Raw genomic sequence first — 22,688 nt, 5'->3', positions numbered from 1 at the left:
CCTCTACACTGTCCCCCCATCAAACACTCCCAGGACAGGGACAGCACGGGGTTAGATACAGAGTAAAGCTCCCTCTACACTGTCCCCCCATCAAACACTCCCGGGACAGGGACACCACGGGGTTAGATACAGAGTAAAGCTCCCTCTACACTGTCCCTATCAAACATTCCCAGGACAGGGACAGCACAGGGATAGATAGAGGAAAACTTCCTCTACACTGTCCCCCATCAAACACTCCCAGGGACAGGGACAGCACGGGGTTAGATACAGAGTAAAGCTCCCTCTACACTGTCGCCATCAAACACTCGCAGGGACAGGGACAGCACGGGGTTAGATACAGAGTAAAGCTCCCTCTACACTGTCGCCATCAAACACTCCCAGGGATAGGGACAGCATGGGGTTAGATACAGAGTAAAGCTCCCTCTACACTGTCCCTCATCAAACCCTCCCAGGACAGAGACAGCACGGGGTTAGATACAGAGTAAAGCTCCCTCTACACTGTCCCCATCAAACACTCCCAGGACAGGGACAGCACGGGGTTAGAAACAGAGTAAAGCTCCCTCTACACTGTCCCCATCAACACTCCCAGGGACAGGGGCAGCACGGGGTTAGATACAGAGTAACGCTCCCTCTACACTGTCCCCATCAAACACTCCCAAGACAGGGACAGCACAGGGTTAGATACAGAGTAAAGCTCCCTCTACACTGTCCCCCCATCAAACACTCCCAGGACAGGGACAGCACGGGGTTAGATACAGAGTAACGCTCCCTCTACACTGTCCCCATCAAACACTCCCAGGACAGGGACAGCACAGGGTTAGATACAGAGTAAAGCTCCCTCTACACTGTCCCCCCATCAAACACTCCCAAGATAGGGACAGCACGGGGTTAGATACAGAGTAAAGCTCTCTCTACACTGTCCCCATCAAACACTCCCAGGACAGGGACAGCACGGGTTAGATACAGAGTAAAGCTCCCTCTACACTGTCCCCATCAAACACTCCCAGGACAGGGACAGCACAGGGTTAGATACAGAGTAACGCTCCCTCTACACTGTCCCCATCAAACACTCCCAGGACAGGGACAGCACAGGGTTAGATACAGAGTAAAGCTCCCTCTACACTGTCCCCCCATCAAACACTCCCAAGATAGGGACAGCACGGGGTTAGATACCAAGGAAATCTTCCTTGGATGCTGCCTGACCAGCTGTGATTTTCCAGCACATTTTTGACTCTGATCTCCAGCATCTGCTGTCCTCACTTTCTCCCAGTACAAACTTTAAAAAGTGTTAGAGAGACAGAGGGAGTGAGAGAGAGTGAAAGAGAGAGTAAGAGAGAGCGTGAGAAAGAGAGAGAGAGTAAGAGAGAGAGTGAGAGAGACAAAGAACATAGAACATGACAGCGCAGTACAGGGCCTTTGGCCCTTGATGTTGAGCTGCCCTGTGGAACCAATCTGAAGCCCATCTAACCTACACTATTCCATTGTTGTCCATATGTTTATCCAATGACCATTTGAAGTTGGCCAATCTACTACCGTTGCAGGTAGTGTGTTCTCTGAGTAAAGAGACTACCTCTGATATCTATCCTATATCTATCATCCCTCAATTTGAAGCTATGTCCCCTCGTGCTAGCCATCACCATCCGAGGAAAAAGCCTCTCCCTGTCCACCCTATCTAACCCTCTGATTATCTTTTATGTTTCTATTAAGTCACCTCTCAACCTTCTTCTCTCTAACAAAAACAGCCTCAAGTCCCTCGGCCTTTTCTCGTAAGACATTCCCTCCATACCAGGCAACATCCTGGTAAATCTCCTCTGCACCCTTTCCAAAGCTTCCACGTCCTTCCTATAATGCGATGACCAGAACTACACGCAATACTCCAAATGTGGCTACACCAGAGTTTTGTACAGCTGCATCATGATCTCTTTGTTCCGAAACTCAATCCCTCTACCAGTAAAAGCCAACACACTGTATGCCTTCTTAACAACCCTGTCAACCTGGGTGGCAACTTTCAAGGATCTGTGTACCTGGACACCGAGATCTCTCTGCTCATCTACACTACCAAGAATCTTACCATTAGCCCAGTACTTTGCATTCCGGTTACTCCGACCAAAGTGAATCACCTCATACTTGTCCACATTAAACTCCCTTTGCCACCTCTCAGCCCAGCTCTGCAGCTTATCTATGTCTCTCTGTAACCTACAACATCCTTAATCACTATCCACAACCCCACCAACCTTAGTGTCGTCTGCAAATTTACTAACCCACCCTTCTACACCCTCATCCAGGTCATTTATAAAAATGACGAACAGCAGTGGACCCAACACCGACCCTTGCGGTACACCACTGGTAACTGGACTACAGGATGAACATTTCCCATCAACCACCACCCTCTGTCTTCTTTCAGCTAGCCAATTACTGATCCAAACTGTTAAATCACCCTCAATCCCATGTCTCCATATTTTGTGCAATAGCCTACCATGTGGAACCTTTTCAAACGCCTTGCTGAAATCCATATACATCACATCAACTGCTTTACCCTCATCCACGTGTTTGGTCACCTTCTCAAAGAACTCAATAAGGTTTGTGAGGCACAACCTACCCTTCACAAAACCGTGTTGATTATCCCTAATCAAATTATTCCTTTGTAGATTATTATAAATTCTATCTCTTATAACCCTTTTCAACACTTTATCCACAACCGAAGTAAGGCTCACTGGTCTATAATTACCAGGGTTGTCTCTCCTCCCCTTCTTGAACAAGGGGACAACATTTTCTATCCTCCAGTCTTCTGGTACTATTCCTGTAGACAATGACGACAACTACCTCCCTGCCTGACAGGTATATACTTATCAAGGACCCGCAGGAGCTGTTCCTTGAATAAGCTCCACATTTCAACTGTGCCTATCCCCTGCAGTTTCCTTCCCCATTCTGTGCATCCTAAATTTTGCCTAATGACATTGTCTTCCCCCCAGCTATAACTCTTACCCTGCGGTATATACCTATCCCTGTCCATCGCTAAAATAAACATAACTGAATTATGATTATTATCACCAATGTGCTCACCTACCACCAAATCTAACACCTGGCCGGGGTCATTACCCAGTACCAAATCCAATGTGGCCTTGCCATTGTTGGCCTGTCTACATACTGCGTCAGGAAACCCTCCTGCACACACTGGACAAAAATTGACCCATCTATAGTACTTGAACTATAGTGTTCCCAGTCAATATTTGGAAAGTTAAAGTCCCCCATAACAACTACTCTGTCACTCTCGCTCCTATTGAGAATCATCTTTGCTATCCTTTCCTCTACACCTCTGGAACTATTTGGAGGCCTATAGAAAACTCCCAACAGGGTGACCTTTCCTTTCCTGTTTCTAACCTCAGCCTATACTACCTCAGTGGATGAGTCCCCAAACATTCGTTCTGCAGCTGTAATACTGTCCTTGATTAACAATGCCACATCTTCCCCTCTTTACCATCTCCTCTGTTCCTACTGAACCGTCTAAATCCTGGAACCTTCCTGTCCCTGCTCTATCCATGTCTCCGAGATGGCCACAACATCGAAGGCCCAGATACCAACCCACGCTGCAAGTTCACCCACTTTATTCCAGATACTCCTGGCATTGAAATAAACACACTTCAAACCATGTTCTTGCTTGCCGGTGCCTTTTTGCGAACTTGAAATCTTATTTCTGACCTCACTGCTCTCAACCTCCTGTATACTCGAACCACAATTCAGGTTCCCATCCCCCTGCTGAATTAGTTTAAACCCTCCCAAAGAGTATTAGGACACCTCTCCCCAGGATATTGGTACCCCTCGCACTCAGATGAAGACCATCCTGTTCGTAGAGGTCCCACCTTCCCCAGAAAGATCTCCAATTATCCAGGAATCCAAAACCCTCCCTCCTGCACCATCCCTGTAACCATTTGTTCAACTCCTCTCTCTCCCTATTCTTTACCTCACTATCACCTGGCTCACTAGACAGAGTGTGAGAGATAGTGAGAGAGAGAGAGAGTGAAAGCGAGAATGAGAGAGTGAGAGCAAGAGTAAGAATGAGAAACAGAGAGAGAGAGTGTGTGAGTGGTGACATCAGGATATAAAGCTTTACCGAAGGAACAGTGATGAGAGGTGTTTTGCCCAACTCTTCCGCTGCTCTGCGACTCTCCTCGTCCAGTAAATCCAACTTCTCCAGAAAGATACTGGAATGACGGGTCAGTGCGTCTGAGGGCTGGTGGAAGCAGGTCAGAGGTTAACAATCTAAACATCGGCTCCCTGTGGGGTGATGGGTCATAATGACCCAATAACCTCTCTGCCTCTCGGAGATCACCAATCTAACCTTAACTCAGGATTAGCCCTAGAATGGTCAGCCCAGCATTCTCCAGGAGCCGAGACCAATCTAAAGGGTTAAAACATTACGTTTTAATGTTTTAAACGTAAACGGATGGAGCGCAGTAACGGTCCTGCCCCAGCTGTCAGATACAATTTCCCAAAGACAGGAATCTACAGTTACCAGAGAGTCATAGGGGCCTTCAGCCTATCACCCAGACTTGCACTGTAGGCATCCTGGGTGAAGGAGAGTGCATACAGTGAAGGTCCCGGATCCTGAGGGGTCAGTGGGGGCTGGGGGGGCAAGACATGGTGGGGGATGGGGTTCCTGCGACAGGGGGCCTTGTGGGCGGCACGGTGGCACAGTGGTTAGCACTGCTGCCTCACAGCGCCAGAGACCCGGGTTCAATTCCCGACTCAGGCGACTGACTGTGTGGAGTTTGCACGTTCTCCCCGTGTCTGCGTGGGTTTCCTCCGGGTACTCCGGTTTCCTCCCACAGTCCAAAGATGTGCAGGGTCAGGTGAATTGGCCACGCTAAAATTGCCCATAGTGTTAGGTTAAAGGGGTAAATGTAGGGGTATGGGTGGGTTGCGCTTCGGCGGGTCAGTGTGGACTTGTTGGGCCGAAGGGCCTGTTTCCACCCTGTAAGTAATCTAATTTCATTTAAACTGACATAATATTCGCTGGACCCTTACAGGAACGAGTCGTCCCTTCATTGAGAAAGGAACATTGTAAAGGCCCTTGACAGAGAGTTTGCGACTGGTGAGAGAGTCCAGCACTGGGTGCGGGAATGGGGGGGTCACAAACAGGATGTGCGAAAGATTGTTTTCAGTGGATGAGGAGCAAAGCCTTCCCTCAGGGGTTTTGGGGGGTGTGGTGAGGGAAGGTGATGGGGCGGGTTTTTGGGTGTGTGTGTGTGTGTGGGGGAGGTGATGGGGTGGGGTTTGGGGGTGTTTGTGTGTGTGTAGGGGAAGGTGATGGGGTGGGGTTTGGGGGTGTTTGTGTGTGTGTAGGGGAAGGTGATGGGGTGGGGTTTTGGGGTGCGTTTGTGGGGGAGGTGATGGGGTGGAGTTTTGGGGTGCATGTGTGGGGGAGGTGATGGGGTGGGGTTTTGGGGTGCGTGTGTGATGGGGGAGCTGATGGGGTGGGGTTTTGGGGTTGTGCGGTGGGGAGGCGATGGGGTGGGGTTTTGGGGTGCATAAGTTGGGGAGGTGATCGGGTGGAGTTTTGGGGTGCGTGTGTTGGGGAGGTGATGGGGTGGGGTTTTGGGGTGTGTGTGTTGGGGAGGTGAGGGTGAGGGGTTTTGGTGTGCGTGTGTTGGTAAAGCGATGGGGTGGGGTTTTGGGGGTGTGGTGTGGGAGGTGATGAGGTGGGGTTGTGGCGTGTGTGGTGACGAGGTGGTGGGGTGGGGTTTTGGGGTGTGTGGTGGGGAAGGTGATGGGGTGGGGTTTTGGTGTGCGTGCGTGGGGGACGTGATGGGGTCGGGTTTTGGGTGTGTGTGGGGGTGAAGGTGATGGGGTGGGGTTTTGGGGTGTGTGGTGGGGGAGGTGATGGGGTGGGGTTTTGAGGTGTGTGGTGGGGGAGGTGATGGGGTGGGGTTTTGGGGTGTGTGGTGTGGGAGGTGATGGGGTAGGGTTTTGGGGTGTGTGTGGGAGAGGGTGATGGGGTGGGGTTTGGGTGTGTTGTGGTGGAGTTTTGGGGAGTGTGGTGGTGGAGGTGATGGGGTAGGGTTTTGGGGTGTGTGTGGGGGAGGGTGATGGGGTGGGGTTTGGGTGTGTTGTGGTGGAGTTTTGGGGAGTGTGGTGGTGGAGGTGAAGGGGTGGGGTTTTGGTGGTGCATTGGTGAGGGAAGATGATGGGCTGGGGTTTTGGGGGGATGTTGGTGGGGGAAGGTGATGGGGTGGGGTTTTGGGGTGTGTGTTGGGAAGGCGATGGGGTGGGGTTTTGGGGTGAGTGTATGGGGGAGGTGATGGGCTGGGGTTTTGGGGTGTGTGTGTGGGGGAGGTGGTGGGGTGGGGTTTTGGGGTGCGTGGTGGGGGAAGGAGATGGGGTGGAGTTTTGGGGTGCGTGTGTGAGGAGGTGTGTGGGGAGGTGATGGGGTGGGTTTTGTCGTGTGGTGGGTGAGGTGATGGGGTGGTGTTTTGGGGGTGTGTTGGGGCAAGGTGATGGGGTGGGGGTTTGGAGTGCGTGCGTGGGGGAGGTGATGGGGTGGAGGTTTGGGGTGTGTGGTTGGGAAAGTGATGGGGTGGGGTTTTGCGATGTGTGGTGGGGAAGTTGATGAGGTGGGGTTTTGGGGTGTGGTGGGGAGGTTGATGGGGTGGGGTTTTGGGGTGTGTGTGTGGGGGAGGTGATAGGGTGGGGCTTTGGGGTGCGTGTGTTGGGAAGGCGATGGGTGGGTTTTGGGGTGAGTGTGTGGGGGAGGTGATGGGGTGGCATTTTGGGGTGTGTGTGTGGGGGAGGTGATGGGGTGGAGTTTTGGGGTGTGTGGTGGGGAAAGTGATGGGGTGGGGTTTTGAGGTGTGTGATGGGGAAGGTGATGGGGTGGGGTTTTGGTGGTGTGTTTGGTAAGGTGATGGGGTGGGGGTTGGAATGCGTGTGCAGGGGAGGTGATGGGGTGGGGTTTTGGGGTGTGTGGTGGGGAAAGTGATGGGGTGGGGTTTTGAGGTGTGTGATGGGGAAGGTGATGGGGTGGGGTTTTGAGGTGTGTGATGGGGAAGGTGATGGGGTGGGGTTTTGGGGGTGTGTGGTGGGATAGGTGATGGGGTAGGGTTTTGGGGTGTGTGGTGTGGGATGTGATGAGATGGGGTTGTGGCGTGTGTGGTGACGAGGTGGTGGGGTGGGGTTTTGGGGGGTGTGGTGGGGGAAGATGATGGAGTGGGGTTTTGGGGGGTGTGGTGGGGGAAGATGATGGAGTGGGGTTTTGGGGGCCGCGTTGGTGGGAGAAGGTGATGGGCTGGGGTTTTGGGGGGTGTAGTGGGGGAAGATGATAGGGTGGGGTGTTGGGGTGAGTGTGTGAGGGAGGTGATGGGGTGGGGTGTTGGGTTGTGTGGTGAGGGAGGTGATGGGGTGGGGTTTTGGGGTGTGTGGTGGGGAAGGTGATGGAGTGGGGTTTTGGTGTGCGTGCGTGGGGGACGTGATGGGGTCGGGTTTTGGGTGTGTGTGGGGGTGAAGGTGATGGGGTGGGGTTTTGGGGTGTGTGGTGGGGGAGGTGATGGGGTGGGGTTTTGGGGTGTGTGGTGGGGGAGGTGATGGGGTGGGGTTTTGGGGTGTGTGTGGGGGAGGGTGATGGGGTGGGGTTTGGGTGTGTTGTGGTGGAGTTTTGGGGAGTGTGGTGGTGGAGGTGAAGGGGTGGGGTTTTGGTGGTGCGTTGGTGGGGGAAGGTGATGGGGTGGGGTTTTGAGGGGCATGTCTTGGGAAGGTGATGGGGTGGGGTTTTGGGGTGTGTGGTGGGGAAAGTGATGGGGTGGGGTTTTGAGGTGTGTGATGGGGAAGGTGATGGTGTGGGGTTTTGAGGTGTGTGATGGGGAAGGTGATGGGGTGGGGTTTTGGGGGGGTGTGGTGGGATAGGTGATGGGGTAGGGTTTTGGGGTGTGTGGTGTGGGATGTGATGAGGTGGGGTTGTGGCGTGTGTGGTGACGAGGTGGTGGGGTGGGGTTTTGGGGGGTGTGGTGGGGGAAGATGATGGAGTGGGGTTTTGGGGGGTGTGGTGGGGGAAGATGATGGAGTGGGGTTTTGGGGGCCGCGTTGGTGGGGGAAGGTGATGGGCTGGGGTTTTGGGGGGTGTAGTGGGGGAAGATGATAGGGTGGGGTGTTGGGGTGAGTGTGTGAGGGAGGTGATGGGATGGGGTGTTGGGTTGTGTGGTGAGGGAGGTGATGGGGTGGGGTTTTGGGGTGTGTGGTGGGGAAGGTGATGGAGTGGGGTTTTGGTGTGCGTTTGTGGGGGAGGTGATGGGGTTGGATTTTGGGCGGTGTGGTGGGGGAAGATGATGGGGTGGGGTTTTGGGGTGCGTGTGTGGGGGAGGTGAGGGTGAGGGGTTTTGGTGTGCGTGTGTTGGTAAAGCGATGGGGTGGGGTTTTGGGGGTGTGGTGTGGGAGGTGATGAGGTGGGGTTGTGGCGTGTGTGGTGACGAGGTGGTGGGGTGGGGTTTTGGGGTGCGTGCGTGGGGAAGGTGATGGGGTGGGGTTTTGGTGTGCGTGCGTGGGGGACGTGATGGGGTCGGGTTTTGGGTGTGTGTGGGTGTGAAGGTGATGGGGTGGGGTTTTGGGGTGTGTGGTGGGGGAGGTGATGGGGTGGGGTTTTGAGGTGTGTGGTGGGGGAGGTGATGGGGTGGGGTTTTGGGGTGTGTGGTGTGGGAGGTGATGGGGTAGGGTTTTGGGGTGTGTGTGGGAGAGGGTGATGGGGTGGGGTTTGGGTGTGTTGTGGTGGAGTTTTGGGGAGTGTGGTGGTGGAGGTGAAGGGGTGGGGTTTTGGTGGTGCGTTGGTGAGGGAAGATGATGGGGTGGGGTTTTGGGGGGATGTTGGTGGGGGAAGGTGATGGGGTGGGGTTTTGGGGTGTGTGTTGGGAAGGCAATGGGGTGGGGTTTTGGGGTGAGTGTATGGGGGAGGTGATGGGCTGGGGTTTTGGGGTGTGTGTGTGGGGGAGGTGGTGGGGTGGGGTTTTGGGGTGCGTGTGTTGGGGAGGTAATGGTGTGGGGTTTTGGGGTGTGTGGTGGGGGAAGGTGATGGGGTGGGGTTTTGGGGTGCGTGGTGGGGGAAGGAGATGGGGTGGAGTTTTGGGGTGCGTGTGTGAGGAGGTGTGTGGGGAGGTGATGGGGTGGGTTTTGTCATGTGTGGTGGGTGAGGTGATGGGGTGGTGTTTTGGGGGTGTGTTGGGGCAAGGTGATGGGGTGGGGGTTTGGAGTGCGTGCGTGGGGGAGGTGATGGGGTGGAGGTTTGGGGTGTGTGGTTGGGAAAGTGATGGGGTGGGGTTTTGCGATGTGTGGTGGGGAAGTTGATGAGGTGGGGTTTTGGGGTGTGGTGGGGAGGTTGATGGGGTGGGGTTTTGAGGTGTGTGTGTGGGGGGTGATAGGGTGGGGCTTTGGGGTGCGTGTGTTGGGAAGGCGATGGGTGGGGTTTTGGGGTGAGTGTGTGGGGGAGGTGATGGGGTGGCATTTTGGGGTGTGTGTGTGGGGGAGGTGATGGGGTGGAGTTTTGGGGATTGTGGTGGGGAAGGTGATGGGGTGGGATTTTGGTGGTGTGTTTGGTAAGGTGATGGGGTGGGGGTTGGAATGCGTATGCAGGGGAGGTGATGGGGTGGGGTTTTGGGGTGTGTGGTGGGGAAAGTGATGGGGTGGGGTTTTGAGGTGTGTGATGGGGAAGGTGATGGGGTGGGGTTTTGAGGTGTGTGATGGGGAAGGTGATGGGGTGGGGTTTTGGGGGGTGTGGTGGGATAGGTGATGGGGTAGGTTTTTGGGGTGTGTGGTGTGGGATGTGATGAGGTGGGGTTGTGGCGTGTGTGGTGACGAGGTGGTGGGGTGGGGTTTTGGGGGATGTGGTGGGGGAAGATGATGGAGTGGGGTTTTGGGGGGTGTGGTGGGGGAAGATGATGGAGTGGGGTTTTGGGGGCCGCGTTGGTGGGGGAAGGTGATGGGCTGGGGTTTTGGGGGGTGTAGTGGGGGAAGATGATAGGGTGGGGTGTTGGGGTGAGTGTGTGAGGGAGGTGATGGGGTGGGGTGTTGGGTTGTGTGGTGAGGGAGGTGATGGGGTGGGGTTTTGGGGTGTGTGGTGGGGAAGGTGATGGAGTGGGGTTTTGGTGTGCGTTTGTGGGGGAGGTGATGGGGTTGGATTTTGGGCGGTGTGGTGGGGGAAGATGATGGGGTGGGGTTTTGGGGTGCGTGTGTGGGGGAGGTGAGGGTGAGGGGTTTTGGTGTGCGTGTGTTGGTAAAGCGATGGGGTGGGGTTTTGGGGGTGTGGTGTGGGAGGTGATGAGGTGGGGTTGTGGCGTGTGTGGTGACGAGGTGGTGGGGTGGGGTTTTGGGGTGTGTGGTGGGGAAGGTGATGGGGTGGGGTTTTGGTGTGCGTGCGTGGGAGACGTGATGGGGTCGGGTTTTGGGTGTGTGTGGGGGTGAAAGTGATGGGGTGGGGTTTTGGGGTGTGTGGTGGGGGAGGTGATGGGGTGGGGTTTTGAGGTGTGTGGTGGGGGAGGTGATGGGGTGGGGTTTTGGGGTGTGTGGTGTGGGAGGTGATGGGGTAGGGTTTTGGGGTGTGTGTGGGAGAGGGTGATGGGGTGGGGTTTGGGTGTGTTGTGGTGGAGTTTTGGAGAGTGTGGTGGTGGAGGTGAAGGGGTGGGGTTTTGGTGGTGCGTTGGTGAGGGAAGATGATGGGGTGGGGTTTTGGGGGGATGTTGGTGGGGGAAGGTGATGGGGTGGGGTTTTGGGGTGTGTGTTGGGAAGGCGATGGGGTGGGGTTTTGGGGTGAGTGTATGGGAGAGGTGATGGGCTGGGGTTTTGGGGTGTGTGTGTGGGGGAGGTGGTGGGGTGGGGTTTTGGGGTGTGTGTGTGGGGGAGGTAATGGTGTGGGGTTTTGGGGTGTGTGGTGGGGGAAGGTGATGGGGTGGGGTTTTGGGGTGCGTGGTGGGGGAAGGAGATGGGGTGGAGTTTTGGGGTGCGTGTGTGAGGAGGTGTGTGGGGAGGTGATGGGGTGGGTTTTGTCGTGTGTGGTGGGTGAGGTGATGGGGTGGTGTTTTGGGGGTGTGTTGGGGCAAGGTGATGGGGTGGGGGTTTGGAGTGCGTGCGTGGGGGAGGTGATGGGGTGGAGGTTTGGGGTGTGTGGTTGGGAAAGTGATGGGGTGGGGTTTTGCGATGTGTGGTGGGGAAGTTGATGAGGTGGGGTTTTGGGGTGTGGTGGGGAGGTTGATGGGGTGGGGTTTTGGGGTGTGTGTGTGGGGGAGGTGATAGGGTGGGGCTTTGGGGTGAGTGTGTTGGGAAGGCGATGGGTGGGGTTTTGGGGTGAGTGTGTGGGGGAGGTGATGGGGTGGCATTTTGGGCTGTGTGTGTGGGGGAGGTGATGGGGTGGAGTTTTGGGGATTGTGGTGGGGAAGGTGATGGGTTGGGATTTTGGTGGTGTGTTTGGTAAGGTGATGGGGTGGGGGTTGGAATGCGTGTGCAGGGGAGGTGATGGGGTGGGGTTTTGGGGTGTGTGGTGGGGAAAGTGATGGGGTGGGGTTTTGAGGTGTGTGATGGGGAAGGTGATGGGGTGGGGTTTTGAGGTGTGTGATGGGGAAGGTGATGGGGTGGGGTTTTGGGGGGGTGTGGTGGGATAGGTGATGGGGTAGGTTTTTGGGGTGTGTGGTGTGGGATGTGATGAGGTGGGGTTGTGGCGTGTGTGGTGACGAGGTGGTGGGGTGGGGTTTTGGGGGGTGTGGTGGGGGAAGATGATGGAGTGGGGTTTTGGGGGGTGTGGTGGGGGAAGATGATGGAGTGGGGTTTTGGGGGCCGCGTTGGTGGGGGAAGGTGATGGGCTGGGGTTTTGGGGGGTGTAGTGGGGGAAGATGATAGGGTGGGGTGTTGGGGTGAGTGTGTGAGGGAGGTGATGGGGTGGGGTGTTGGGTTGTGTGGTGAGGGAGGTGATGGGGTGGGGTTTTGGGGTGTGTGGTGGGGAAGGTGATGGAGTGGGGTTTTGGTGTGCGTTTGTGGGGGAGGTGATGGGGTTGGATTTTGGGCGGTGTGGTGGGGGAAGATGATGGGTTGGGGTTTTGGGGTGCGTGTGTGGGGGAGGTGAGGGTGAGGGGTTTTGGTGTGCGTGTGTTGGTAAAGCGATGGGGTGGGGTTTTGGGGGTGTGGTGTGGGAGGTGATGAGGTGGGGTTGTGGCGTGTGTGGTGACAAGGTGGTGGGGTGGGGTTTTGGGGTGTGTGGTGGGGAAGGTGATGGGGTGGGGTTTTGGTGTGCGTGCGTGGGCGACGTGATGGGGTCGGGTTTTGGGTGTGTGTGGGGGTGAAGGTGATGGGGTGGGGTTTTGGGGTGTGTGGTGGGGGAGGTGATGGGGTGGGGTTTTGGGGTGTGTGGTGGGGGAGGTGATGGGGTAGGGTTTTGGGGTGTGTGTGGGGGAGGGTGATGGGGTGGGGTTTGGGTGTGTTGTGGTGGAGTTTTGGGGAGTGTGGTGGTGGAGGTGAAGGGGTGGGGTTTTGGTGGTGCGTTGGTGGGGGAAGATGATGGGGTGGGGTTTTGGGGGGATGTTGGTGGGGGAAGGTGATGGGGTGGGGTTTTGGGGTGTGTGTTGGGAAGGCGATGGGGTGGGGTTTTGGGGTGAGTGTATGGGGGAGGTGATGGGCTGGGGTTTTGGGGTGTGTGTGTGGGGGAGGTGGTGGGGTGGGGTTTTGGGGTGCGTGTGTTGGGGCGGTAATGGTGTGGGGTTTTGGGGTGTGTGGTGGGGGAAGGTGATGGGGTGGGGTTTTGGGGTGCGTTTGTGAGGAGGTGTGTGGGGAGGTGATGGGGTGGGTTTTGTCATGTGTGGTGGGTGAGGTGATGGGGTGGTGTTTTGGGGGTGTGTTGGGGCAAGGTGATGGGGTGGGGGTTTGGAGTGCGTGCGTGGGGGAGGTGATGGGGTGGAGGTTTGGGGTGTGGTGGGGAGGTTGATGGGGTGGGGTTTTGGGGTGGGTGTGGTGGGATAGGTGATGTGGTGGGGTTTTGGGGGTGCATTGGTGGGGGAAGGTGATGGGGTGGGGTCTTGTGGGGGTGTGGTGGGGGAGGTGATGGGGTAGGGTATTGGGGGTGTGTGTGGGGGAGGTGATAGGGTGGGGTTTTGGGGTGTGTGGTGTGGGATGTGATGAGGTGGGGTTTTGAGGTGTGTGATGGGGAAGGTGATGGGGTGGGGTTTCGGGGGGGTGTGGTGGGATAGGTGATGGGGTAGGGTTTTGGGGTGTGTGGTGTGGGATGTGATGAGGTGGGGTTGTGGCGTGTGTGGTGACGAGGTGGTGGGGTGGGGTTTTGGGGGGTGAGGTGGGGGAAGATGATGGAGTGGGGTTTTGGGGGGTGTGGTGGGGGAAGATGATGGAGTGGGGTTTTGGGGACCGCGTTGGTGGGGGAAGGTGATGGGCTGGGGTTTTGGGGGGTGTAGTGGGGGAAGATGATAGGGTGGGGTGTTGGGGTGAGTGTGTGAGGGAGGTGATGGGGTGGGGTGTTGGGTTGTGTGGTGAGGGAGGTGATGGGGTGGGGTTTTGGGGTGTGTGGTGGGGAAGGTGATGGAGTGGGGTTTTGGTGTGCGTTTGTGGGGGAGGTGATGGGGTTGGATTTTGGGCGGTGTGGTGGGGGAAGATGATGGGGTGGGGTTTTGGGGTGCGTGTGTGGGGGAGGTGAGGGTGAGGGGTTTTGGTGTGCGTGTGTTGGTAAAGCGATGGGGTGGGGTTTTGGGGGTGTGGTGTGGGAGGTGATGAGGTGGGGTTGTGGCGTGTGTGGTGACGAGGTGGTGGGGTGGGGTTTTGGGGTGTGTGGTGGGGAAGGTGATGGGGTGGGGTTTTGGTGTGCGTGCGTAGGGGACGTGATGGGGTCGGGTTTTGGGTTTGTGTGGGGGTGAAGGTGATGGGGTGGGGTTTTGGGGTGTGTGGTGGGGGAGGTGATGGGGTGGGGTTTTGGGGTGTGTGGTGGGGGAGGTGATGGGGTAGGGTTTTGGGGTGTGTGTGGGGGAGGGTGATGGGGTGGGGTTTGGGTGTGTTGTGGTGGAGTTTTGGGGAGTGTGGTGGTGGAGGTGAAGGGGTGGGGTTTTGGTGGTGCGTTGGTGGGGGAAGATGATGGGGCGGGGTTTTGGGGGGATGTTGTTGGGGGAAGGTGATGGGGTGGGGTTTTGAGGGGCATGTCTTGGGAAGGTGATGGGGTGGGATTTTGGGATGTGTGGTGGGGGAAGGTGATGGGGTGGGGTTTTGGGGTGCGTGTATGATGGGGAGGTGATGGGGTGGGGCTTTGTGGGTGTGCAGGGGAGGAAGGTGATGGGGTGAGCTTTTGGGGTGTGTGTTGTGGGGAGATGATGGGGTGGGGTTTTGGGGTGCGTGTATGGGAGAGGTAATGGGGTTGGGTTTTGGGGAGCGTGTGTTGGGAAGGCGATGGGGTGGGGTTTTGGGGGTGTGTGTGGGGCATGGTGATGGGGAGGGGTTTTGAGGTGTGTGTGTGGGGGAAGGTGATGGGGTGGGGTTTGGGGGAGTGTGTGTGGGGAAAGGTGATGGGGTGTGGTTTGGGGATGTGTGGGGGGGAAGGTGATGGGGTGGGGCTTTGTGGGGGTGTGGTGGGGTGGTGATGGGGTAGGGTATTGGGGGTGTGTGTGGGGGAGGTGATGGGGTGGTGTTTTGGGGGTGTGTTGGTGGGGGAAGGTGATGGGGTGGGGGTTTGGGGTGCGTATGTGGATGAGGTGATGGGATGGGGTTTGGGATGTATGGTGGGAGAGGTGATTGGGTGGGGTTTTGGTGGTGCGTTGGTGGGGGAAGCTAATGGGGTGTGGCTTTAGGGGTGTGTTGGTGGGGGAAGGTGATGGGGTGGGGTTTTGGGGTGTGTGTGGGGGAGGTGATAGCGTGGGGCTTTGGGGTGAGTGTGTTGGGAAGGCGATGGGTGGGGTTTTGGGGTGAGTGTGTGGGGGAGGTGATGGGGTGGCATTTTGGGCTGTGTGTGTGGGGGAGGTGATGGGGTGGAGTTTTGGGGATTGTGGTGGGGAAGGTGATGGGTTGGGATTTTGGTGGTGTGTTTGGTAAGGTGATTGGGTGGGGGTTGGAATGCGTGTGCAGGGGAGGTGATGGGGTGGGGTTTTGGGGTGTGTGGTGGGGAAAGTGATGGGGTGGGGTTTTGAGGTGTGTGATGGGGAAGGTGATGGGGTGGGGTTTTGAGGTGTGTGATGGGGAAGGTGATGGGGTGGGGTTTTGGGGGGGTGTGGTGGGATAGGTGATGGGGTAGGGTTTTGGGGTGTGTGGTGTGGGATGTGATGAGGTGGGGTTGTGGCGTGTGTGGTGACGAGGTGGTGGGGTGGGGTTTTGGGGGGTGTGGTGGGGGAAGATGATGGAGTGGGGTTTTGGGGGGTGTGGTGGGGGAAGATGATGGAGTGGGGTTTTGGGGGCCGCGTTGGTGGGGGAAGGTGATGGGCTGGGGTTTTGGGGGGTGTAGTGGGGGAAGATGATAGGGTGGGGTGTTGGGGTGAGTGTGTGAGGGAGGTGATGGGGTGGGGTGTTGGGTTGTGTGGTGAGGGAGGTGATGGGGTGGGGTTTTGGGGTGTGTGGTGGGGAAGGTGATGGAGTGGGGTTTTGGTGTGCGTTTGTGGGGGAGGTGATGGGGTTGGATTTTGGGCGGTGTGGTGGGAGAAGATGATGGGGTGGGGTTTTGGGGTGCGTGTGTGGGGGAGGTGAGGGTGAGGGGTTTTGGTGTGCGTGTGTTGGTAAAGCGATGGGGTGGGGTTTTGGGGGTGTGGTGTGGGAGGTGATGAGGTGGGGTTGTGGCGTGTGTGGTGACGAGGTGGTGAGGTGGGGTTTTGGGGTGTGTGGTGGGGAAGGTGATGGGGTGGGGTTTTGGTGTGCGTGCGTGGGGGACGTGATGGGGTCGGGCTTTGGGTGTGTGTGGGGGTGAAGGTGATGGGGTGGGGTTTTGGGGTGTGTGGTGGGGGAGGTGATGGGGTAGGGTATTGGGGGTGTGTGTGGGGGAGGTGATAGGGTGGGGTTTTGGGGAGTGTGGTGTGGGATGTGATGAGGTGGGGTTTTGAGGTGTGTGATGGGGAAGGTGATGGGGTGGGGTTTTGGGGGGGTGTGGTGGGATAGGTGATGGGGTAGGGTTTTGGGGTGTGTGGTGTGGGATGTGATGAGGTGGGGTTGTGGCGTGTGTGGTGACGAGGTGGTGGGGTGGGGTTTTGGGGGGTGTGGTGGGGGAAGATGATGGAGTGGGGTTTTGGGGGGTGTGGTGGGGGAAGATGATGGAGTGGGGTTTTGGGGGCCGCGTTGGTGGGGGAAGGTGATGGGCTGGGGTTTTGGGGGGTGTAGTGGGGGAAGATGATAGGGTGGGGTGTTGGGGTGAGTGTGTGAGGGAGGTGATGGGGTGGGGTGTTGGGTTGTGTGGTGAGGGAGGTGATGGGGTGGGGTTTTGGGGTGTGTGGTGGGGAAGGTGATGGAGTGGGGTTTTGGTGTGCGTTTGTGGGGGAGGTGATGGGGTTGGATTTTGGGCGGTGTGGTGGGAGAAGATGATGGGGTGGGGTTTTGGGGTGCGTGTGTGGGGGAGGTGAGGGTGAGGGGTTTTGGTGTGCGTGTGTTGGTAAAGCGATGGGGTGGGGTTTTGGGGGTGTGGTGTGGGAGGTGATGAGGTGGGGTTGTGGCGTGTGTGGTGACGAGGTGGTGAGGTGGGGTTTTGGGGTGTGTGGTGGGGAAGGTGATGGGGTGGGGTTTTGGTGTGCGTGCGTGGGGGACGTGATGGGGTCGGGCTTTGGGTGTGTGTGGGGGTGAAGGTGATGGGGTGGGGTTTTGGGGTGTGTGGTGGGGGAGGTGATGGGGTGGGGTTTTGGGGTGTGTGGTGGGGGAGGTGATGGGGTGGGGTTTTGGGGTGTGTGGTGTGGGAGGTGATGAGGTGGGGTTGTGGCGTGTGTGGTGACGAGGTGGTGAGGTGGGGTTTTGGGGTGTGTGGTGGGGAAGGTGATGGGGTGGGGTTTTGGTGTGCGTGCGTGGGCGACGTGATGGGGTCGGGTTTTGGGTGTGTGTGGGGGTGAAGGTGATGGGGTGGGGTTTTGGGGTGTGTGGTGGGGGAGGTGATGGGGTGGGGTTTTGGGGTGTGTGGTGGGGGAGGTGATGGGGTAGGGTTTTGGGGTGTGTGTGGGAGAGGGTGATGGGGTGGGGTTTGGGTGTGTTGTGGTGGAGTTTTGGGGAGTGTGGTGGTGGAGGTGAAGGGGTGGGGTTTTGGTGGTGCGTTGGTGGGGGAAGATGATGGGGTGGGGTTTTGGGGGGATGTTGGTGGGGGAAGGTGATGGGGTGGGGTTTTGGGGTGTGTGTGTGGGGGAGGTGGTGGGGTGGGGTTTTGGGGTGCGTGTGTTGGGGAGGTAATGGTGTGGGGTTTTGGGGTGCGTGGTGGGGGAAGGAGATGGGGTGGAGTTTTGGGGGTGTATTGGGGCAAGGTGATGGGGTGGGGGTTTGGAGTGCGTGCGTGGGGGAGGTGATGGGGTGGAGGTTTGGGGTGTGTGGTTGGGAAAGTGATGGGGTGGGGTTTTGCGATGTGTGGTGGGGAAGTTGATGAGGTGGGGTTTTGGGGTGTGGTGGGGAGGTTGATGGGGTGGGGTTTTGGGGTGTGTGTGTGGGGGAGGTGATAGGGTGGGGCTTTGGGGTGCGTGTGTTGGGAAGGCGATGGGTGGGGTTTTGGGGTGAGTGTGTGGGAGAGGTGATGGGGTGGCATTTTGGGGTGTGTGTGTGGGGGAGGTGATGGGGTGGAGTTTTGGGGATTGTGGTGGGGAAGGTGATGGGGTGGGATTTTGGTGGTGTGTTTGGTAAGGTGATGGGGTGGGGGTTGGAATGCGTGTGCAGGGGAGGTGATGGGGTGGGGTTTTGGGGTGTGTGGTGGGGAAAGTGATGGGGTGGGGTTTTGGGGTGTGGGGTGGGGAAGGTGATGGGGTGGGATTTTGTTGTGCGTGTGTGGGGGAGGTGATGGGGAGGGGTTTTGGTGTGCGTGTGTTGGTAAAGCGATGGGGTGGTGTTTTGGGGTGAGTGTGTGGGGAGGCGATGGGGTGGGGTTTTAGGGGTGTGCTGTGAGGGAAGATGATGTGATGGGGTTTGGGTGTGTGTGTGGGGGAAGATGATGGGGTGTGGTTTTGTGGGGGTGTGGTTGGGGAGGTGATGGGGTGGGGTTTTGGGTGTGTGGTGAGGGAGGTGATGGGGTGGGGTTTTGGGGGGTGTGGTGGGGAGGTGATGGGGTAGGGTTTTGGGGTGTGTGTGGGGGAGGGTGATGGGGTGGGGTGTGGGTGTGTTGTGGTGGAGTTTTGGGGAGTGTGGTGGTGGAGGTGAAGGGGTGGGGTTTTGGTGGTGCGTTGGTGGGGGAAGGTGATGGGGTGGGGTTTTGGGGGGATGTTGGTGGGGGAAGGTGATGGGGTGGGGTTTTGGGGTGTGTGTTGGGAAGGCGATGGGGTGGGGTTTTGGGGTGTGTGTGGGGGGGAGGTGATGGGCTGGGGTTTTGGGGTGAGTGTGTGGGGGAGGTGATGGGGTGGGGTTTTGGGTGTGTGTGTGGGGGAGGTGGTGGGTTGGGGTTTTGGGGTGTGTGTGTGGGGGAGGTGATGGGGTGGGGTTTTGGGGTGTGTGTGTGGGGGAGGTGGTGGGGTGGGGTTTGGGGTGTGTGTGTGGGGGAGGTAATGGTGTGCGGTTTTGGGGTGTGTGGTGAGGGAAGGTGATGGGGTGGGGTTTTGGGGTGTGTGTGTGGGGGAGGTGATGGGGTGGAGTTTTGGGGTGCGTGTGTGAGGAGCTGTGTGGGGAGGTGATGGGGTGGGTTTTGTCGTGTGGTGGGGGAGGTGATGGGGTGGAGGTTTGGGGGTGTGTTGGGGCAAGGTGATGGGGTGGGGTTTTGGAGTGCGTGCGTGGGGGAGGTGATGGGGTGGAGGTTTGGGGGTGTGTTGCGGCAAGGTGATGGGGTGGGGGTTTGGAGTGCGTGCGTGGGGGAGGTGATGGGGTGGAGGTTTGGGTGGGTGTGGTGGGATAGGTGATGTGGTGGGGTTTTGGGGGTGCATTGGTGGGGGAAGGTGATGGGGTGGGGTTTTGTGGGGGTGTGGTGGGGGAGGTGATGGGGTAGGGTATTGGGGGTGTGTGTGGGGGAGGTGATAGGGTGGGGTTTTGGGGAGTGTGGTGGGGAGGTTGATGGGGTGGGGTTTTGGGGTGTGTGGTGGGGAAGGTGATGGTGTGGAGTTTTGGGGGTATGTGGTGGGATACGTGATGGGGTGGGGTTTTGGCGTGTGTGGTGATGGAGGTGATGGGGAGGGGTTTTGGGGTGTGTGGTGGGGAAGATGATGGTGGGGGGTTTTGGGGGTGTGTGGTGGGATAGGTGATGGGGTGGGGTTTTGGGGGTATGTGGTGATGGAGGTGATGGGGTGGGGTTTTGGGGTGTGTGGTGGGGAAGATGATGGTGGGGGGTTTTGGGGGTGTGTGGTGGGATAGGTGATGGGGTGGGGTTTTGGGGGTATGTGGTGATGGAGGTGATGGGGTGGGGTTTTGGCGTGTGTGGTGATGGAGGTGATGGGGTGGGGTTTTGGCGTGTGTGGTGGGGAAGATGATGGGGTGGGGTTTTGTGGTGTGTGGTGGGGAAGGTGATGGGGTGGGGTTTTGGGGTGTGTGGTGGGGAAGTTGATGGGGTGGGGTTTTGTGGTGTGTGGTGGGGAAGGTGATGGGGTGGGGTTTTGGGGGTGTGTGGTGGGATAGGTGATGGGGTGGGGTTTTGGGGTATGTGGTGTGGGAGGTGATGAGGTGGGGTTGTGGCGTGTGTGGTGATGAGGTGGTGGGGTGGGGTTTTGGGGTGTGTGGTGGGGAAGGTGATGGGGTGGGGTTTTGGTGTGCGTGTGTGGGGGACGTGATGGGGTGGGGTTTGGGCGGTGTGGTGGAGGTGAAGGGGTGGGGTTTTGGGGGGTGTGGTGGGGGAAGATGATGGGGTGGGGTTTTGGGGGCCGCGTTGGTGGGGGAAGGTGATGGGCTGGGGTTTTGGGGGGTGTGGTGGGGGAAGATGATAGGGTGGGGTTTTGGGGTGAGTGTGTGAGGGAGGTGATGGGGTGGGGTTTTGGGGAGTGTGGTGAGGGAGGTGATGGGGTGGGGTTTTGGGGTGTGGGGTGGGGAAGGTGATGGGGTGGGATTTTGTTGTGCGTTTGTGGGGGAGATGATGGGGTGGTGTTTTGGGCAGTGTGGTGGGGGAAGATGATGGGGTGTGGTTTTGGGGTGCGTGTGTGGGGGAGGTGATGGGGAGGGGTTTTGGTGTGCGTCTGTTGGTAAAGCGATGGGGTGGTGTTTTGGGGTGAGTGTGTGGGGAGGCGATGGGGTGGGGTTTTGGGTGTGTGTGGGGGTGAAGGTGATGGGGTGGGGTTTTGGCATGTGTGGTGGTGAGGTGATGGGGTCGGGTTTTGGGGTGTGTGTGGTGGAGGTGAAGGGGTGGGGTTTTGGTGGTGCGTTGGTGGGGGAAGATGATGGGGTGTGGTTTTGGGGGTGTGTTGGTGGGGGAAGGTGATGGGGTGGGGTTTTGGGGGGATGTTGGTGGGGGAAGGTGATGGGGTGGGGTTTTGGGGTGTGTGTTGGGAAGGCGATGGGGTGGGGTTTTGGGGTGTGTGGTGAGGGAAGGTGATGGGGTGGGGTTTTGGGGTGCGTGTGTGGGGGAGGTGATGGGGTGGAGGATTGGGGTGTGTGGTTGGGAAAGTGATGGGGTGGGGTTTTGCGGTGTGTGGTGGGGAGGTTGATGGGGTGGGGTTTTGTGGGGGTGTGGTGGGGGAGGTGATGGGGTAGGGTATTGGGGTGTGTGGTGGGGAGGTTGATGGGGTGGGGTTTTGGGGTGTGTGGTGGGGGAGGTGATGGGGTGGGGTTTTGGGGTGTGTGGTGGGGAGGTTGATGGGGTGGGGTTTTGTGGGGGTGTGGTGGGGGAGGTGATGGGGTAGGGTATTGGGGGTGTGTGTGGGGGAGGTGATGGGGTGGGGTTTTGGGGTGTGTGGTGGGGGAGGTGATGGGGTGGGGTTTTGGCGTGTGTGGTGATGGAGGTGATGGTGTGGGGTTTTGGGGTGTGTGGTGGGGAAGGTGATGGGGTGGGGTTTTGGGGGTTGTGGTGGGATAGGTGATGGGGTGGGGTTTTGGGGGGTGTGGTGGGATAGGTGATGGGGTGGGGTTTTGGGCTGTGTGGTGGGGAAGGTGATGGGGTGGAGTTTTGGGTGGGTGTGGTGGGATAGGTGATGTGATGGGGTTTTGGGGGTGTGTGGTGGGGGAGGTGATGGGGTGGGTGTTTTGGGTGCGTGTGTATGGGAGGTGATGGGGTGGGGTTTGGGGGTGTGTTGTTGGGGGAAGATGATGGGGTGGGGTTTTGCGGTGTGTGGTGGGGAAAGATGATGGGGTGGGGTTTTGGTGGGGTGTTGGTGGGGGAAGGTGATGGGGTGGGGGTTTGGGGTGCGTGTGTGGGGGAGGTAATGGGGTGGGGTTTTGGGATGCGTGTGTTTGGAAGGTGATGGGGTGGGGTTTTAGGGGTGTGTTGGTGGGGGAAGGTGATGGGGTGAGGTTTTGGGGTGCGTGTGTGGGGGAGGTGATGGGGTGGGGTTTTGGGGGAGTGTTGGTGGGGGAAGGTGATGGGGTGGGGTTTTGGGGTGTGTGGTGGGGGAAGAGGATGGGGTGGCGTTTTGGGGGTGTGTTGATGGGGAAGGTAATGGGGTGGGGTTTGGGGGTCTGTGTGTGAGGAAAGGTGATGAGGTGGGGTTTGGGGGTGTGTTGGTGGGGGAAGGTGATGGGGTGGGGTTTTGGGGTGTGTGGTGGGGATAGATGATGGTGTGGGGTTTTGGGGGTGTGTTGGTGGGGGAAGGTGATGGGGTGGGGGTTTGGGGTGCGTGTGTTGGGAAGGCGATGGGATGGGGCTTTGGGGTGTGTGGTGGGGGACGATGATGGGGTGGGGTTTTGGAGTGTGTTGTGGGGGAAGATGATGGGGTGGGGTTTTGGGGGTGTGTTGATGGAGGAAGGTGATGGGATGGGGTTTGGGGGTGTGTGTGAGGGAAAGTGATGGGGTGGGGTTTGGGAGTGTGTTGGTGGGGGATGGTGATGGGGTGGGGTTTTGGAGAGTGTGGTGGGGAAGTTGATGGGGTGGGGTTTTGGGGTGTGTGGTGGGGAAGGTGACGGTGTGGGGTTTTGGGGGTGTGTGGTGGGATAGGTGATGGGGTGGGGTTTTGGCGTGTGTGGTGATGGAGGTGATGGGGTGGGGTTTTGGGGTGTGTGGTTGGGAAGGTGATGTGGTGGGGTTTTGGGGGTGCATTGGTGGGAGAAGATGATGGGGTGGGGTTTTGTGGGGGTGTGGTGGAGGAGGTGATGGGGTAGGGTATTGGGGGTGTGTGTGGGGGAGGTGATGGGTTGGTGGTTTGGGGTGCGTGTGTGGGGGAGGTGATGGGGTGGGGTTTTGGGGGTGTGTTGGTGGGGGAATGTGATGGGGTGCGGTTTTGGGGTGTGGCGTGGGGGAAGAGGATGGGGTGGGGTTTTGGGGGTGTGTTGATGGGGAAGGTAATGGGGTGGGGTTTGGGGTTCTGTGTGTTAGGGAATGTGATGGGTGGCGTTTGGGGGTGTGTTGGTGGGGGATGGTGATGGGGTGGGGTTTTGGGGTGTGTGGTGGGGGAAGATGATGGGGTGGTGTTTTGGGGGGGTGTAGGTGGGGGAAGGTGATGGGGTGGGGTTTTGCG

The 22,688-nt window shown here is 58.1% G+C and overlaps 1 protein-coding gene across 1 annotated transcript in view; it reads right to left on the bottom strand.

Annotated features, from left to right (window-relative positions):
- The window catches only part of LOC122550350 (WD repeat-containing protein 97-like), a 205,292-nt gene that overhangs the window by 40,715 nt on the left and 141,889 nt on the right, over window positions 1-22,688 (bottom strand). The window contains exon 16 of the mRNA XM_087987688.1: window positions 4,112-4,231. Within this exon, the coding sequence (XP_087843814.1) occupies window positions 4,112-4,231 (120 nt within the window). The remainder of the gene's footprint in view (window positions 1-4,111; window positions 4,232-22,688) is intronic.

Source organism: Chiloscyllium plagiosum, unplaced genomic scaffold, assembly GCF_037043375.1.
Source record: "Chiloscyllium plagiosum isolate Xiang-an unplaced genomic scaffold, Cpla_swu_hap1 HiC_scaffold_5, whole genome shotgun sequence".
Taxonomy (NCBI): domain Eukaryota; kingdom Metazoa; phylum Chordata; class Chondrichthyes; order Orectolobiformes; family Hemiscylliidae; genus Chiloscyllium; species Chiloscyllium plagiosum.
Note: the sequence above shows the minus strand (reverse complement) of the source record. Positions and strands in the feature narration are given on the sequence as shown.